This window comes from Anolis carolinensis, unplaced genomic scaffold (assembly GCF_035594765.1).
Source record: "Anolis carolinensis isolate JA03-04 unplaced genomic scaffold, rAnoCar3.1.pri scaffold_7, whole genome shotgun sequence".
NCBI classification, from domain to species: domain Eukaryota; kingdom Metazoa; phylum Chordata; class Lepidosauria; order Squamata; family Dactyloidae; genus Anolis; species Anolis carolinensis.
Genome location: NW_026943818.1, coordinates 16,800,256 through 16,813,376, shown reverse-complemented (window position 1 = coordinate 16,813,376; position 13,121 = coordinate 16,800,256). Strand labels below are relative to the sequence as shown.

General features: G+C 44.5%; 1 protein-coding gene across 1 annotated transcript; it reads left to right on the top strand.

Annotated features, from left to right (window-relative positions):
• Positions 1 to 175: 175 nt before the first annotated feature.
• aldoc (aldolase, fructose-bisphosphate C) lies at positions 176 to 12,707 on the top strand. The gene is made up of 9 exons (XM_062959000.1): positions 176 to 330; positions 4,276 to 4,409; positions 5,950 to 6,161; positions 6,245 to 6,299; positions 7,399 to 7,559; positions 8,129 to 8,212; positions 8,319 to 8,493; positions 9,034 to 9,233; positions 10,674 to 12,707. Exons 2-9 carry the CDS (start codon positions 4,298 to 4,300, stop codon positions 10,767 to 10,769), a joined length of 1,095 nt encoding a protein of 364 aa, XP_062815070.1. The 5' UTR covers positions 176 to 330; positions 4,276 to 4,297; the 3' UTR covers positions 10,770 to 12,707.
• The last annotated feature ends 414 nt before the right edge of the window (positions 12,708 to 13,121 follow it).

Below are 13,121 nucleotides of genomic sequence, written 5' to 3'. Positions count from 1 at the left end.
TTACATAGGCCGAATTAATTACGGCGGGAGATTAAAATGGAGTGGGTTTCTGTACAGCAGAGTATATAAATAATATAGTAAAATATGACATGGCAAAAATCTAATGAAGCAAAGGCTTTCCCGGGAAAGCACTCTGTACGTGCTCAGAGGCACCCTGAAGGCCCAGCTGCAAAGAGGGAGGGGCAGGAGCAGGGGGTGTGGCTTATGCAAATGAGGCCCCGCCCCCTTGCCTGCTTTATCCAGAGTCACGTAGCTCTGCAGCACTGAAGCCAGCGTTGACATCCGAAGCAACTCGGGCGCTGTCTGCACATCCAGTGAGGCGAAACACAGGTGAGGAGGCTGGGATCGGGGCCAGCGCACCACAGGGGGGGTTGGGGGATCTTCCTCCCCATTGCACCCAATAGGACCCCCATAGAAAAGGATGAGGGGACAGGCAGTGCCCCAAAGAGTGTATCAAGGTTGGAAACTGGCCATTTAGATTGGATCTAGGATTCGCTTTTGGCACAAATGGAACCCTTTTGGGGTTGGATTTCAACCAAAATGTGTCCCATCTGGGGCACCATTCTCAATGGCAACACTGTGCAGGTGATGGAAGAACCAGATTGAGAGAACCGAAGCAAAAAGGAGATAGAAAAATATATTTCAATAGAGAGGAAAATCCAGTCCAGGTTTTATTTCCAGCCGGCTAGGAGCTCTCCAAGGTCCTGAGCCTGGAATCATTTCAGCACCATGGAGAGGTAGAAGGAAAACCCAGAACGGATTCATAACCTTAAGCGACATGGAGTCCACCATCGGATAAGTTGTTATTCTCATTAGAATGCAATTGCTGTTATTATTTGATGCACAACAAGATTAGTACACAGCAAACAAGAGATCTGCTGGATTTCGTATCACAAAATCACAAGTCAAACACTTCCCAAGTGTCTAGGACTGTGTGATGTATTTTTGGATGATGCGTGCAGATCCCAGTCGGGTGGCCTTTTGCAGTTGGCGGATCGTGATTTTGTCAATGTTTATTGTTTCCAAATGCCGGCTGAGATCTTTTGGCACGGCACCCAGTGTGCCCGTCACCACCGGGACCACCTGTATTTATGCCAGAGCCTTTGCAGTTCGATTTTGAGGTCTTGATAATGGTTGAATTATTATTATTATTGACATAACAACATAGTATGACACAGCAAACAATGTTGTTGTATCAATAATAATAATAATTCAACCATTATCAAGACCTCAAAACGAACTGCAAAGGCTCTGGCATAAACCAGTACATCATCATCATTATTATTATTATTATTATTATTATTATTATTATTATTATTATTATTATTATATAACTAGCTGTGCCCGGCCATGCGTTGCTGCAGCCTATGGGAATCCTTTGTTGGCCAGATGGAATAGCAATGAATAGCCTTGCAGCCTCAAAGCCTGGCCATTTCCTTCTTATGTGAATCCTTGTTTGGTGAGCTGGAATGCAATGGAATAGGCTTGCTGCTTGGAAGCCTGGGTACCAATGGTTTTTTGGGCTGTTAGAATTGCAATGAATAGCCTCACTGCTTCAAAGCCTGGCTATTTACTACCTAGAGGAATCTCTGGTTGGTCAGCTTCAATAGTACAGAGTAGTATTGCTGCTTCAGAGTCCAGCCGCCTTCTATGAATGTTAATCCTTCGTTGGTCTGGTTGAATTGCACTGAAAAGCCTTGCAGCTTCAATGCCTGGCTGTGTTCTACCTAGTGGAATTCTTGTTTGGTGAGCTGGAGTAACACCTACAACCAGAGAGCCGCTTTGAAGCCTGGCTACTTCCTTTGTAGGGGAATCCTTGTTTGGCCAGCTTGAATGGCACTGAATAGACTTGCAGCTTAAAAGCCTGGCCGCTTTCTACATACGGGCATGGTGTTTTCTTTCTCTTTTTTTGGTCATTCCTTACAAAATGATTAGTTTTGTGGCCAAATTTGGTGTGATTTGGCCCAGTGGTGTTTGTTGTTGTCGGTTCTAATTATGCACATTATATATATATATATATACACACACACACACACACACACACACACACACACTACATTTATATCCCACTCTTCTCACCCCAGAGGGGACTCAGAGCAGCTTACAAATCAAATGAACATACAATATATTATTAGCATAGCACCATATAAGCATTAAATTACTATATTGCACTATATCATTATATGGTAATGTTATTAGTAATATTACATCTATATATATAAAAGAGTGATGGCATCACGGTGACCCACAAAACAACAAAACTACAGGCCCCCCAACCTCGAAATTTGACAACACAACCCATCATCCACGCCTCTAGGTTGATACAACAAAAAGAAAAGAAAAATAAAGTCCTAATTAGAGAGAGAGGAATAATTGCTTTTATCCAATTGCTGCCAGTTAGAAGGCTAAGCTCCTCCAACTTGGTCTCCCAGCAACCCAATAAAAATAATTAAAAAACTAAAAAATTGATACAATAAAATACTATAATAACAGAAAGTAACTAAAAATAATATAAGAAAATAATAAAATATAATAAATACACATATAACTTACAATAAAATTAATTAAAAAATGCAAATAATGTCAAATAAAAATTACACAACAATTTTTAACCAATACCACCACCACTTTGCCACAGCAACGCGTGGCCGGGCACAGCTAGTTTAATATATAATAAATATTATTATATTGTATTATTAGTAGCATAATATTGTATTCTGTTATAATATTATTATCAATATTATATGTATATACAATATATTATATATTTATTATAAATATATATAGATGATGATGATGATGATGATGACGATGCAGGAAAAATACAGAGGGGATAATTGAGGATTTCATGACTATCGAACCGAGGATGATGGGATGTTTCTAGCTGTGCTGGGCTTAATCCTTCTGCCTGGCTAGTAAACAGGGCCTCGGGCAATGGCCACGTGCCTCATGCCATCTGGACAGGGGCCACGGGACTGGACACGTGGCCTCCGTGGCTCCCATAAGGACACCCTTGGCCTTATATAACGCCCTCCCGTGACCCGCTGCTCTTGCAAGTCCATCCGCACGGCTGGATTAATGCCGCTCGAAGCCTCTTCTGGCTCGGTGCTACGAGACGCTGGGAGTTGTAGTCGGGCATGTTTGGCCTCCACATGGGATTTGCAACCTGTCCTTGAATGCCCTGTGCAGAGCAGAAATAGCCCTTGGAGTAAAAACCGTAGGGAGCCTTTAATCTGGCTTAACAGTGGACATTGCTTTCAATATGGTATCCCATATTTCTCCAATTTCTCTCTTCAATTTGGTTTGAATTCCCATATTGTTTTATTGCAAAGCTATAAGGAAAGTCTTAACATCTTCCATCTTCGTCCCATTGGCACAGAATAATTTTTGAGCAATAGGCATGCTTGGAGAGTTTTGCAAAGTTTTGTGCCTTTTGACTGTGCCTCCAGCCACAAGGAGAGGAGGGAAAGGGACCCCCTTTTGGGTAATGTTTAAGGCACAAACGGATTCCTTTTTGTGTAATATTTAAGGCACAAATGGACCCACTTTTGGGTAATAGTTAAGGCACAAACGGATTCCTTTTTGTGTAATATTTAAGGCACAAATGGACCCACTTTTGGGTAATATTTAAGGCACAAACGGATTCCTTTTTGTGTAATATTTAAGGCACAAAGGAACCCACTTTTGGGTAATATTTAAGGCACAAAGGGACCAACTTTTGGGTAATAGTTAAGGCACAAACAGATCCCTTTTTGGGTAATATTTAAGGCACAAACAGATCCCCTTTTGGATAATATTTAAGGCACAAGTGGACCCTGTTTTGGGTAATATTTAAGGCACAAATGGATCCCTTTTTGGGTAATATTTAAGGCACAAACAGATCCCTTTTTGTGTAATATTTAAGGCACAAAGGAACTCACTTTTGGATAATATTTAAGGCACAAAGGAACCCACTTTTGGACAATATTTAAGGCACAAACAGATCCCTTTTTGTGTAATATTTAAGGCACAAACAGATCCCATTTTGTGTAATATTTAAGGCACAAATGGACCCTGTTTTGGGTAATGTTTATGGCACAAATGCGTCCCCTGCATAGTGAAACCGACTGGTTCAAAACTGCACTAAATGCTCAGTTCAGATAGGGCTTTGGTCCCAGGCGTTGTGGATCCATTGAGTGAATGGACACCTAGGTAAACACGCCAGGAATGAAATCTCCAAGGTTGGCTTGGACCTTCATGGAAGGATCAACGTCTTCCTTCTTTTGCTCCTTGCAGAGGAATCCCACCACCGGCCAAGATGACACACCAATACCCGGCGCTGGAGCCGGAGCAGAAGAAGGAGTTGGCAGACATCGCCCAGCGGATCGTGGCCCCCGGGAAGGGCATCCTGGCTGCAGATGAGTCTGTCGGTGAGTCACAAACACTTCTGGAACATTAACCGTGTTCTTTGATCCGTTCTCAGCATTGGGCCCTTTCAGACACACACGACACTGCGTTTTATATAACAGCTATATCGATTACACAGGGGAAACATCACATTTCATAGAATCATAGACAGGACCACACGAGGCATCTAGTCTAACCCCCTGCCATGCAGGAAAAGCACAATCAAAGTATCCCTGACAGATGGCCATTCAGCCATCATCATCATCATCATCATCATGATCATGGCGCACAGGGTTGGAAGAGACCCCATGGGCCATCTAGATTGTTTGCTGCCTGGAGACATCATCATCATCATCATCATCTTCAACATCATCATCATCATGGCGCACAGGGTTGGAAGAGACCCCATGGGCCATCTACATTGCTTGCTGCCTGGAGACATCATCATCATCTTCAACATCATCATCATCATCATCACATTTCATAGAATCATAGACAGGACCACACGAGGCATCTAGTCTAACCCCCTGCCATGCAGGAAAAGCACAATCAAAGTATCCCTGACAGATGGCCATTCAGCCATCATCATCATCATCATCATCATGGCCCACAGGGTTGGAAGAGACCCCATGGGCCATCTAGATTGTTTGCTGCCTGGAGACATCATCATCATCATCATCATCATCATCTTCAACATCATCATCATCATGGCGCACAGGGTTGGAAGAGACCCCATGGGCCATCTACATTGCTTGCTGCCTGGAGACATCATCATCATCTTCAACATCATCATCATCATCATCATGGCACACAGGGCTGGAAGAGACCCCATGGGCCATCTACATTGCTTGCTGCCTGGAGACATCATCATCATCATCATCATCATGGCCCACAGCGTTGGAAGAGACCCCGTGGGCCATCTACATTGCTTGCTGCCTGGAGACATCATCATCATCTTCAACATCATCATCATCATCATCATGGCACACAGGGCTGGAAGAGACCCCATGGGCCATCTAGATTGTTTGCTGCCTGGAGACATCATCATCATCATCTTCATCTTCATCTTCATCATCATCATCATCATCATCATGGCGCACAGGGTTGGAAGAGACCCCATGGGCCATCTAGATTGTTTGCTGCCTGGAGACATCATCATCATCATCATCATCATCATCATCATCTTCATCATCATCATCATCATCATGATCATGGCGCACAGGGTTGGAAGAGACCCCATGGGCCATCTAGATTGTTTGCTGCCTGGAGACATCATCATCATCATCATCATCATCATCATCATCATCATCATGGCGCACAGGGTTGGAAGAGACCCCATGGGCCATCTAGATTGTTTGCTGCCTGGAGACATCATCATCATCATCATCATCATCATCATGTCTCCAGGCACCAGCTTCCAAAGATCTACACTCACAGGAACACCTCCGCAAGCCAGAGTCCAAAAGTGGCAGGCTAAAACCCAGAATAAAAATATATTATAACTGTACTCTCAATTCGCTTCTGACTCTATAAATAAATAAAATATTATTCTGTCCTTTCCAGGCAGCATGGCAAAGCGCCTGAACCAGATCGGGGTGGAGAACACGGAGGAAAACCGCCGGCTCTACCGCCAGCTCCTCTTCAGCGCCGACAGCCGCATCCAGAGCTGCATTGGCGGGGTCATCTTCTTCCACGAAACCATGTACCAGCGGGCTGATGACGGGACCCCCTTCGTGGACATCATCAAGGAGAAGGACATCGTGGTTGGCATCAAGGTGCGTTGGCCGCAGCGACATCCTCCTCCTCCTCCTCTTGTCATCTGCAGTGGATGATGAGCCTTGTTATCCTCTCTTCTTAGGTGGACAAAGGGGTCGTGCCGCTCGCCGGGACCGATGGGGAAACCACCACCCAAGGTATTGCTTTGAATATGAATATAATTACCGTATATACCGACCCGAATATAAGCCGAGGCGCCTAATCTTATCACAAAAAAAACTGGGAAAACATTGACTCCAGTATAAGCCGAGGGTGGTAAAGTTCAGAAATAAAAATAGATACCAATAAAATGACATTAATTGAGGCATCGGTAGGTTAAATGTTTTTGAATATTTACATCAAGCTCAAATTTAAGATAAGACTGTCCAACTCTGATCAAACCATTCTTCTCATCTTCTTCAATGTAAATGTCCTTATGTATCCTTTTAATAATTATAGAGTAAAATAATACATGTAATAATAATGTAATAATGTAATTATTAATGTAAGAATAATAATAATGTGTGTGTGTTTATATATAATTTACAATAATATATAATAATTATAACATATTGTATATACTAATAATACAATATAATAATTATATATTATATTTTACATGTAATATTTCTCACGCCGAGTTTTAACTTAGTGTTCATGTGGCCCGCCCTTGTTTTATTGTTCTTCTGATTTTGCGTAATGTAGTGTATATTATCATTTATTGTATTGTTCAATGTGTTATGATTTGTTGTTCTATTTATATTCTGTTATATTGTATTGTTCTTGGCATGGCCCCATGTAAGCCGTCCCGAGTCCCCGTTGGTGGCGGGGTATAAATAAAGTTTATTATTATTATTATTATTATTATTATTATTATTATTATTAATAATACAATATATTGATACAGTACAATATAGTAATTTATATTACTATAAGCCAGGACCCTCACCTGAGTATAAGCCGAGGGGGGCTTTTTCAGTCTTAAAAAAAGGGCAGAAAAACTAGGCTTATACTCGAGTATAGACAGTATTATTGTTGTATTCCACCAACCCACCTTCCACCAATGCAGGCTGAGTGCAGGCCTTTCATAGGCTGGCAACTCTCGATTGATTTCCAATAGTCCCATAGCAATTGTTGAGTCCAGAATCCATATAACCAGCTTGAGCCTTATCAGGAAAACCATTGGGAAGCGGGTCTTTTGTATGGCCAATGGCTCTCAGTTGCTTTCCAATGATGCCCTATCCCGATCCCTGCCAGGTCTGGATGGGCTCTCTGAGCGCTGCGCCCAATACAAGAAGGACGGGGCCGACTTCGCCAAGTGGCGCTGCGTCCTGAAGATCACGGAGCACACGCCGTCCTCCTTGGCCATCATGGAGAACGCCAACGTCCTGGCGCGCTACGCCAGCATCTGCCAGCAGGTGAGGCGGGGGAGACGTAGTTCCTCAAGGTCTCAGGAGATGTTGTTCCCCAAGGTGTTGGGAGTTGTAGTTCCCCAGGGTCTCAGGAGTTGCAGTTCTCCCAAGGTGTCAGGAGATGTATTTCTCTAAGGTCTTGGGAGCTGTCGTTTTCTAAGGTTTCGGGACTGTAGTTCCCCAAGGCGTCAGGGCATCCCTAAAGTCTCTGGAGTTTAGTTTCACCAAGGTGTCAGGAGACATCGTTCCCCAGGGTTCCAGAAGTTGTAGTTCCACCAAAGTCTTGGGAGTTTTAGTGCCACCAAAGTCTGGGAAGTTGTAGTACCACCAAAGTCTGAGAAGTTGTAGTTCCACCATCACCTTGGGAGTTATAGTTTCATCAAGTTTTCAGGAATTGTAGTTCCACCAAGGCCTCAGGAGTTGTAGTTCCACAAGGTGTCGGGTGACGTAGTTTTCTGAGGCCTGTGGCTGGTCTAGTCGTGTGGCCCAGTGGAGACCCAGCCTCTCAGCCACGTCATCAGAGACAGCCTTGCTGGGACAGGGACCTGACCGCAACCCCTTTCTTTCTGTTCCAGAACGGCATTGTGCCCATTGTGGAGCCGGAGATCCTGCCCGACGGAGAGCATGACCTGAAGCGCTGCCAGTATGTGACCGAGAAGGTAAGGCCCTCACCAGAGAGAGGAAGGGTCTCTGCTGGCCCCTTGGCCTCCCCCTTGGGGAGTGCAGCTCTCTCATTCCTTGTGGTTCTTCTTGTCTCCCCAACAGGTCCTGGCCGCAGTCTACAAGGCCCTGAGCGACCACCATGTCTACCTTGAAGGGACGTTGCTCAAGCCGAACATGGTAACCCCCGGCCACGCCTGCCCCACCAAGTACAGCCCCGAGGAGATCGCCATGGCTACTGTCACCGCCCTGCGCCGGACTGTCCCGCCCTCTGTGCCAGGTAGCCCATCACTCCCGACTTCCCACCCATCTGTCCCTCTTATGAGGGGCTTTGGTGGTACACTACTTCTCCCGAAATGCCCTAGTTTGTTCAATTTGCTTACTGAGTTGATATACAACTTCTGCGTAATCATCATATGACTGCATTGCAATAATCAAATCATCAACGTCAGTCAAAACATAAACGTCAATTTTTGCTTCTTTTATATAAGCATTGATCCACTTCTCCTTGTTTGAAATTTAATTGTGTTTACATCAAGTTTGTCCTTCCAAGCTTTGGCAGCTTGTTTGAGTCCATACAGTCCTTTTTAAAGTTCGCAGACCAGATGTGGTCGCTTCATGTCTATAAAAGCTGGTGATTGTTTCATGTATATCTCTTCAGTTATTACTCCATGTAAGAATGTTGTTTTTACTTCTAGATGTCAAACTTCCGGATACAGCCCGTGACAGCCCTTGACCCGGCCCATGCTGTAGCGGAGGCTGGAAGTGAAACTCAGGCTGGAGTTTTCCCTCTCACCTGCTTTGGCATTTCTCTCCACAGGGATCACCTTCCTGTCTGGCGGGCAGAGTGAGGAGGAGGCCTCCCTGAACCTGAATGCCATCAACAACTGCCCCTTGGCCAAGCCTTGGGCACTGACCTTCTCCTATGGCCGGGCACTCCAGGCCTCGGCCCTCAATGCCTGGCGGGGAGAGAGGGACAACGAGGAGGCCGCCACTGAGGAGTTTGTCAAGCGAGCCCAGGTGAGGATTCACACCCAGGAAGAAGAAATGAATGAACAAATTAACAAAGCTTTACATCCCGCCCCATCTCCCACTATACTATACCACTATACTGCAATATTATTAGTAATATTTCATGTAATATATAATATACAATTATTATATTATTATATATTATTATATTGTACTATATTACACAATCACACAAGATAACCAGGGAATCGTTCCCGCCAACTTTCAGAAAGATTCGCACATCTACTGTTTTTTGGGGGAATTAAAAAATACAATTTTTTTAACTATCTTTCTGAAACTTTGGGGAAACGGTGCCCTGGTTATCTTGTGTCATTGTGTACAAAATCAAGCAGATAGCTTTTGTAGTTTATTTTAAATATATATTGTTTGTAAAACATTTAAAAATTACCCAAAACAAGTGGATGAATGAAATGTTCCAAAACTTGACGGGGTAACAGTGGTCAAAGTGTTCTACCATTGTAGCAAGTTTCATGTCAATGGCTCTAACAATGATGGAGAAAGGAGCCCCTGAAGTTGCCCCATTGGCACAATTACCTAACGAAAAAGTAACTAAAATTCGTTAATAGTTATGATACGGAGTACAGACCCCTTATGATATTTTAGAAACACTTAAAAACGATCCACACATATATACACTTTTAAAAAATGTACCCATTCCAACTTACATACAAATTCAACTTGAGAACAAACTTGCAGAAACTATCTCGACCATCACTCTGGGATGCATTTAGCTTAATATTGTCAGAGTATTTGCAACGCAGCAGTAGTTGGATGGAAGCAGTGGAAAGCAGAACGAAGAGACACTCAGAGACGTTGGTAAAACTATTTACAAGGTTTTACTGTATGCAGCAGTAATCAACACAAACAGACTTGCAGACAACAGAGGAACACAGGGCTGTTCTGTTCTCCAACAGAACTTGACTCGAACTCTAGGCAGACAGAACTCAACAGAACTGAACTGATGCAATCGTTATGCACAAACACTTGTGTCTGGATACTCCCTAGTTCCAGCCATGCATCAAGGTCATCATAGCTTCTTGGCAATGAACTCTTTCCACATTATGGTACATTCTGGATGATGCAATCAGTTGCAATACAAGCATGGCACAAATTGCATTTAAACATTATCAATACACAAATCCCACATTAACAAATATTTAGGGGCTGAGAGAGTGCAACCTTGGCTTCCTTGCAAACTGTGAAATGGTCAAGAATTTAAACTATATATATATATATATGGATAAATTTGGAAAGGTTCGCCATTTGTGCGCAGAATTTTGAAAGTTCCGAACGATATCACATTTTGAACAAATTGCGAATTTTTTTTACAATTTTCGCATAGAATTTTGAAAAATTTTGCAATTTTTTCTGATAATTTTTTTGTGTTCGTTTTGTGTTTGTATTTCCTATTTCTCTCTCTTTCTCCAGGCCAACAGTCAGGCGGCCCTGGGCCAATACGAAGGTTCGGGCGAAGACTCTGGAGCCGCGGGGCAGTCCCTCTATGTCGAGAACCACGCCTACTAAGGCCCCGCCCCCTCCCAAGCCCCACCTCCAAGGACCCCCACTTGCTTCCCTTCATCTTAAGCCACACCCCCTTCCGCCCCAGCTGATGCCGCTTCTGTAGCCACCAGAGAGAGCCAAGTAGCCACCGAGAGTCCGGCGGGAAAGCGGGGAAGCATCTCAACCCAGGCCTACCTTGCAGCTTTGTTGCAGGACGGCAGGGAAGAATGCCAACCAGACCCAGTTTGTAGAACCGCAACCCGGACCAACACTGCAGGGCTATCGTAGGGCAGCAATACCCAGATTTACCTTGCAAAGTTGTTGCAGGAAAGTATTGTACCTTGCAGGGCTGCAATGGGGAATTCATACCCAGATCTACCTTGGAGTGTGTTTTAGGAAAGTATTACAAAGCTGAGCCTCCTTTGCAGGGCTGTTGTAAGAAAGTATTGCAACCCAAACCTCCTTTGCAGGGCTGTTGTAGAAAACCATTGCAACCCAAACCTATTGTCGGGCTGCAATGGGGAACGGACACCCCAGATCTACCTTGGACGGTTATTGTAGGAAAGTATTGCGATCCAAATCTACCTTGCAGGGCTGTTGTAGGGCTGCAGTGCGGAATGGCAATCTGTTGTAGAAAATTATTGCAACCTGAACTTCCTTTGCAGGGCTGTTGTAGGAAAGTATTGCATTTTGAACCTCCCTTGCAGGGCTATTGTAGGACTACAATGGGGAAAGGACACCCCAGATCTACCTTGCAGGGTTGTTGTAGGGCAGCAAAGGAGAATGTTACCCAGATCTATGTTGCAGGTTTGTTGTAGGGCAGCAGAAGATCTACCTTACCAGACAATGACAGGGAATCTGTAATCCAAACCTACCTTGCAAGGTTGTTGTAGGAAAGTATGGTACCTTACAGGGCTGTTTTAGGGCTGCAATGGGGAATTCGAACTCTAGAGCTACTTTGCAACATCGTTGTAGGAAAGTATTACAACCCAAACCTCCTTTGCAGGGCTGTTGTCAGGCTGCAATGGCAAACGGACACCCAGTTCTACCTTGCAAGATTGTTGTAGGAAAGTATTGCATCTCAACTTTACCTTGCAGGGTTGTTGTCGGCCTGTGATGTGGAATGGACACCCAGATCTACATTGCAAGGCTGTTGCAGGTATTGCAACCTGAACCTCCCTTGCAGGGCTCTTGCAGGACTGCAGTGGTGAAGTAGAACCCTAGATCTACCTTGCAAGGCTGTTGTAGGAAAGTATTGCAATCCGAACCTACCTTGCAGGGCTGTTGTAGGGCTGCAATGTGGATTGACAACCCTAGATGTACCTTGCAGGGCTGTGGTAGGAAAGTATTGCATCCTGAACCTCCTTTGCAGGGCTGTTGTAGGGCTGCAGTGGCGGATGGCAACCCCAGATCTACTTTGGAGGGTCGTTGGAGGAAAGTATTGCAATTGTAGGGCTGTTGTAAGGATGCAATGGCGAATGGACACCCAAGTCTACCTTGCAAGGTTGTTGTAGGAAAGTATTGCAATTCGAACCTACCTTGCAGGGCCGTTGTAGGGCTGCCATGTGGAGTGGACACCCAGATCTACTTTGCAAGGCTGTTCCAGGAAAGTATTGCAATCCGAACCTCCTTCGCAGGGCTGTTGTCGGGCTGCAAGAGAAGAACAGTGACTTAGTGCTACACTGGAGGGTTGTTGTGAGTCGGTGTGGAGGGCCTACCTTGGAGGGCGGTCCCATGGATTTGTGGGTGCCACCACTGCCGCCAACACCTCCCCATCCAATATTTCCGTCTATATGCAACTATTAGGGGTGACCCTTTGCACTCTGACCTCAGCCATAGCTTTGCGGCCTGTCCTCGTGTCGCACGAGGGCCGTGAACAATTCACCGTGCGCTCCGTGCTATGCCGTATACCGAAACATAGTCCTCAAACTAATAATAAACTATAGAGGAGTTGTGACACCAGATCTTGCTCCTTTGTGTTTCTTGACCACACAGTGGTAGTGGAGGTCTGGAAGCGTAAATCCAAGTGAATGGATTAATTTACATCAATAATAATTGATTTACACCAAAAATACACAATAACAATAATGGGTCGTGCATTTTCCGGGCTGTATGGCCATGTTCCAGAAGCATTTTCTTCTGACGTTTTGCCCACATCTATGGCAGGCATCCTCACAATCTCTGAGGATGCCTGTCATAGATGTGGGTGAAACGTCAGGAGAGAATGCTTCTGGAACATGGCCATACAGCCCGGAAAATGCACAACAACCCAGTGATTCCGGCCATGAAAGCCTTCGACAACACAAATAACAATAATAATACTAATTAAAAGCCACACAAAATAGAAGTATAACCTGACTCCAGCATTGATACACC

Coding starts and splice junctions, on each gene's coding strand:
- aldoc (XM_062959000.1), top strand. CDS start 4,298: ATGACACACCAATACCCGGCGCTGGAGCCGGAGCAGAAGAAGGAGTTG. Junction 4,410..5,949: donor GGCTGCAGATGAGTCTGTCG/GTGAGTCACAAA, acceptor TGTCCTTTCCAG/GCAGCATGGCAAAGCGCCTG. Junction 6,162..6,244: donor ACATCGTGGTTGGCATCAAG/GTGCGTTGGCCG, acceptor CTCTCTTCTTAG/GTGGACAAAGGGGTCGTGCC.